The sequence below is a fragment of the Empidonax traillii genome, unplaced genomic scaffold (assembly GCF_003031625.1).
Source record: "Empidonax traillii isolate 1590-97213 ecotype Southwest subspecies unplaced genomic scaffold, ASM303162v1 scaffold553:size485074, whole genome shotgun sequence".
NCBI lineage: Eukaryota > Metazoa > Chordata > Aves > Passeriformes > Tyrannidae > Empidonax > Empidonax traillii.
Window position 1 is genome coordinate 421,076 of NW_020955746.1, and position 4,398 is coordinate 425,473.

At 44.2% G+C, this 4,398-nt stretch overlaps 1 protein-coding gene across 4 annotated transcripts in view; it reads left to right on the forward strand.

Moving 5' to 3' along the window:
• Positions 1-4,109, forward strand: part of SEC22C (SEC22 homolog C, vesicle trafficking protein) — a 19,839-nt gene extending 15,730 nt beyond the window's left edge. For all 4 annotated transcript variants that reach the window (XM_027897624.1, XM_027897627.1, XM_027897628.1 and 1 more), the window contains 3 exons: positions 1,773-1,891; positions 2,412-2,477; positions 3,717-4,109. In XM_027897624.1, coding sequence (XP_027753425.1) covers positions 1,773-1,891; positions 2,412-2,477; positions 3,717-3,917 — 386 coding nt within the window. In that variant the 3' untranslated portion in view covers positions 3,918-4,109. The remainder of the gene's footprint in view (positions 1-1,772; positions 1,892-2,411; positions 2,478-3,716) is intronic.
• Positions 4,110-4,398: the final 289 nt, after the last annotated feature.

Here is a 4,398-nt window from a genome sequence, read left to right on the forward strand (position 1 = left end):
TCTCACTTTTCTGTGCAGGGTCTTCAGTTTGTGAATTAAACCTCAGAACTGAGTGGCAGAAATAAAGCTCCACGATTTCGAGATCAGTTCTCACAGAGTCCAAACTCTGAGCCCTGGATATTTTAATCTCCCCTGCATCTGCGACAGCAATTCTTTTTTATCCTCCTGGACTAAGGAAACTGTAACTTTTACATAATATTCCATGCTGCAGATGGAATATGTGGAGACCTGCACTGTTCTTCCCTTGGGGACTGGGAACTCCTGACAGGGGTAGTTTGCAGGATCCTGTTCAGTGAACGACAACTTGTGCTTGACAGTTTTAATTTGTTTGAGAGACATTTTGTGCCTCTGGAGTAAATCTTAGACTCTGAGGAAGAGTCTTCATTTGGGAATTTCTGTGTGTGAGAGAGAGAGCTGTAACATGATTTAATTGATCAAAAATAGCAGGGAACTGAGTTCTGGGGTCAGTGAGTGAACAAAGATGCTGCCACAGCTTCTGTTCAGGGCACTGTTTGGGCCTCAAATGTCACTGTCTGCAAAAAAAAAAAAAAGTCAAATAGCCTTTGATGACAGAATTACACCACCCTGACTATAATATACAGTAATACTCCAAAAAGTGACACATATCCAATGGAATTAATGCAGTTGCTTTGGAGCTGAAATTACGGATATGTGAGTGTTGCCAGACAAATTAATTACAGAGACCCTTAGAGAAGATGCTTTACATCCCTCAGTTAATTTGGCACCAGATTTTTTTTTTTTTACATCCATCTCTCCAAACCTCTTGAAGGAGAAGACACTGAAATGAAGCCCAGAGTTTAACTGTCAGGATCTGGATACACCTGGACAGGAGGGAGAAGATCCTGAGATCCAGGGAGGCTTCCTGAGGCTTCATTCCCTCCTGTGTCTTGTGGTGCAGGAGAGGGTTTGAATTTGGTGCCTGAGCTGCAAATTCCCCCCCTTTTTTTTTTTTTTTTTTTTATTAAGCTGGCAGTGTCCTACTTGTGGTGACCCAAAGGCAGGGATGACACCTGGGTGAGTGTCCAGGTGTGGAATCTTGTTGTTGGGCGAGCGAGGGAAAAGCGTAGGCGGGTTTGGGGACAGCCCCGGATTAGAGGCAGCAGATTCCCAAATTAAACACTCACTCCTGGTAATTGCTTTGACCTTAATTAGGTGTCTTATCAGCGAGATTATCCTGCAGAAACGGTGTCAGGGACTGTGGGTGTTAAGCACTAGTGGGAAGTTGAGAAAGGAAGGAGGCAGGTAATTCCCTACCTGTGGAATGGGGGCAGCCTGAGCCCTTGGGGAAGAAATACAGAATTACTGCTTAAGGAAGAGATGAGTTTGCTGTCTTGCTGTCGTGGGTGTCAGGAATCCAAGCCCCTTTCCCAAACCTTTGGGTGCTGAAAGGCTTTTCTGCTGACCTGTGCTAATCTACTGTAATAAACACTTCAAAAACACCTCTGTGCACCATAATGCAAGACACTGATGCCAAATGGGCCAAGAAAAATTCTGCTCTTGAATCTGTGTAAAAAATACTCCAGAGCTCTTGCTGATTTCTGGGTGTCTGAAGAACAGAACAGTGTAATGCAACACCAAAAAATGTTTTTTCTGTTCATAATTAGTCTCCTCTGGAGCGAGCACGGAAGGTTTTGAAAATGTTTCGAACCCACAAAAGCTGATTTGGGTTGTTTTCTGTTAAAAGACTCAGACCAAAAGTGCAAATTCTCACTAATGTCCGGTTTTCTTTTTTTTGTGTGTGTGTTTTAAAGTCCCTTCTTACAGAATGCAGCCTGTGACCCCCCTGGGGATCCTGTCACTGGTCCTGAACATCATGTGTGGGGCTCTGAACCTCATCCGAGGAGTCCACCTGGCAGAGTATTCATTTCAGGTACCTCTGATGGCACTGAATCCTGGGAATGGGCCAAAGGCAGAGAATTCCATGTTGAGGGGGGCAGTTCTGCTGGCTCTATTCAGTTTTATTTTTATTTATGTTTGAAGCCTTTTATTCTTCTTAAAATCTGTAGAAATATTTTACTCTTGCCAGCCTGGCTGGATTTATTATTTTTTTTCCCCCCCTCTCCTGTTCTTATATTTTATTTTAGATCCTTCCCTGTAATTTTTTTTTTTTAAAAAAAGAACATGAAACTGCAAACAACATTTTGAAAGCAAAAGTGTCCTGCCTGTGTGCTGACACAGTTTTATTTAGCAGGAACTGTCACATAAGTTCTTGGTGTCTTTTTTTTTTTTTCAATGATTATTGATCTTGGTGTTTAACACTGTGACAGTCAATCAGCATAAACTAAGATGAGAGGTGCTTGACTATTTTTATAGTGTTCTCAAATATCAAGCAGCACTTGCTAAAAACTGTGCCTGACGTCGCTGTTTGTCACTTCTTCTAATCCCAACAGGAGGACCACGAAGGAATTGGGAACGTGATAGCTTTTTTTGTACCTTTTCTAGCCTGTGTTTTTCAGGTATGTTCACTGTCAGTAAGATTCTTTCTGGTTATTTTCAGATTCTAATGCACAAGACAAGGGTGATTTTCAGCTAAGCAGAGGTTTTTAACATCCTACCTGAAGGGTTCCACTGAGGCATTCCAGTGGGATCACTAAAAATACAGTTAAACGGGGCACAAGATGACAGCTAAAGTGGCATAAATACCATTAAAGGCACAGTTTGACCCTTGGCAAATTGCAGTTGAGTGGGATAAACAAATGCTCTCCCAAAGAAGGTTCTTCCCCAGAGGGATGAATGTCCTTCTGTCAGCGCGAGACTTAGTGATGGGCTTTTGCCTAAGCAAATCTTTGCAACATTATTGAAAACGTTTTAATTTACAGTGAAAATCACAATCAGTTCTGGTGGCAAATGCAGGGCTTGACTTCCTCAGACTTCTCTTTTCCCTCATGAGTATTTTATGCCAGAAGCGTTTGAGGAAAATACAAGCGTGCTCCAGTTTTTCTTGAGAAATTCCTTGAGTTCCTAAAACAGCGCTGCACAACCTTTAACTTTAAGGGCAATATGTTGTTGGAAAATCTGGATTTTTTAAGCCTGCCATCCCAGGAAGCTGCAGCAGTTGGGTTATTACTGGGAATACCTTAATGCCTCCAGTGCTTCCATTCCCTTGTGCTGTTGCATTTGAATGATGGTTTGAGGACCGCTCTCTGCAGGCTTCCATTTACTATTTATGGTGTTCAAAACTTGCAGAGAGGGTATTTATTGTATTATGAGATGATTCAATGTCTTTTCAGCCTTCTCACCCCTCTGCTCAGGGCAGAGCTTTAAGGTGAACATGCTAATTTAGATCTAAATTCTTGATGCAAGCGACTCTTCACAAAGAAAGGCTCTGTCCTGCTTTTTTCCCCTCAATCAGTACCTGGAGCCAGGGAAGCTCAGTGAAGGAATGTTGTCTCTCATCCTTTGGATTTATTTACAGCAGGCATCTTCCCAAAATGCCTGTGCACAAATTGCAGTGATCTGTGCCTGTGGCACCAGCACAGTTGGAAACTGTGACCCCAAGTGAGAAAGGCTGAGTTAAAAAAAGGGACTCTTCTGTCAGCACTTGGAGCTTTCAGTTTGCTCCTGGAAGGGTTGTTGTGCTCTTCACACACCCTCAGCAAGTGGGTCCCACCTGTCCCAGGCAGCAATTCCCTCTGTAAATCCCCCTGGGATTTTGTGGCTCAACCTCTAACACTGCCCCTCTGCTCCTCTTGCAGTGTTACTTGTACCTCTTCTACAGCTCTGGCAGGAAGGTGAAGACATTCGTGCTCCTCTTCTGCGTCTGTTTTTGCAACATCCACCTGTATGGGCTGAGGAACCTCTGGCAAATCGCCTTCCACATGGGAGTGGCGTCCCTTTCCTCCCACCAGATCCTGGCAAGGCAGCTCCTGGAGAAACAGCCTGACTGTGGCGTGTGAGAACACACTTGGGCTTTGCTGCTCGATTTTTACAACTGGCCGTTTTTAATTTGTTGTATTCCCCTGGCCAAAACTAGCTGGGGGGGGATTTTTAGGGATTTGTGGCTGTTGCAAGGAGGGTGGTTCCCAGCCACCTGAAATAAAGTAGGATGCTGGAATCACGTCCAGCACGCAGGGAGCGAGGAGTGTCGCTGGGTGTAACATCTTGTCAGGTGGCATCGACAGATGGAGCTTCTTCACCATCAACAGGCTTTTACACCTCGACTTGCACCACCCACACAGTGATCTGCCACTTGTCCTTCTGGCTTTGGGACAGTTTGGCAGGTCAGTGTCTTGCCCTGCTCCTCAAAAGGTGTAGTAAAGTGATAAAAGTGATGGGGAACGTTTTTTTTTGTCTCTGGAATTTGGGGAGGGTTAAGATTCTTGATAAGTGTAAGTCAAGGGGTCGTTTGCTGCAATTAGGTGAGTTCACAATCAGCGG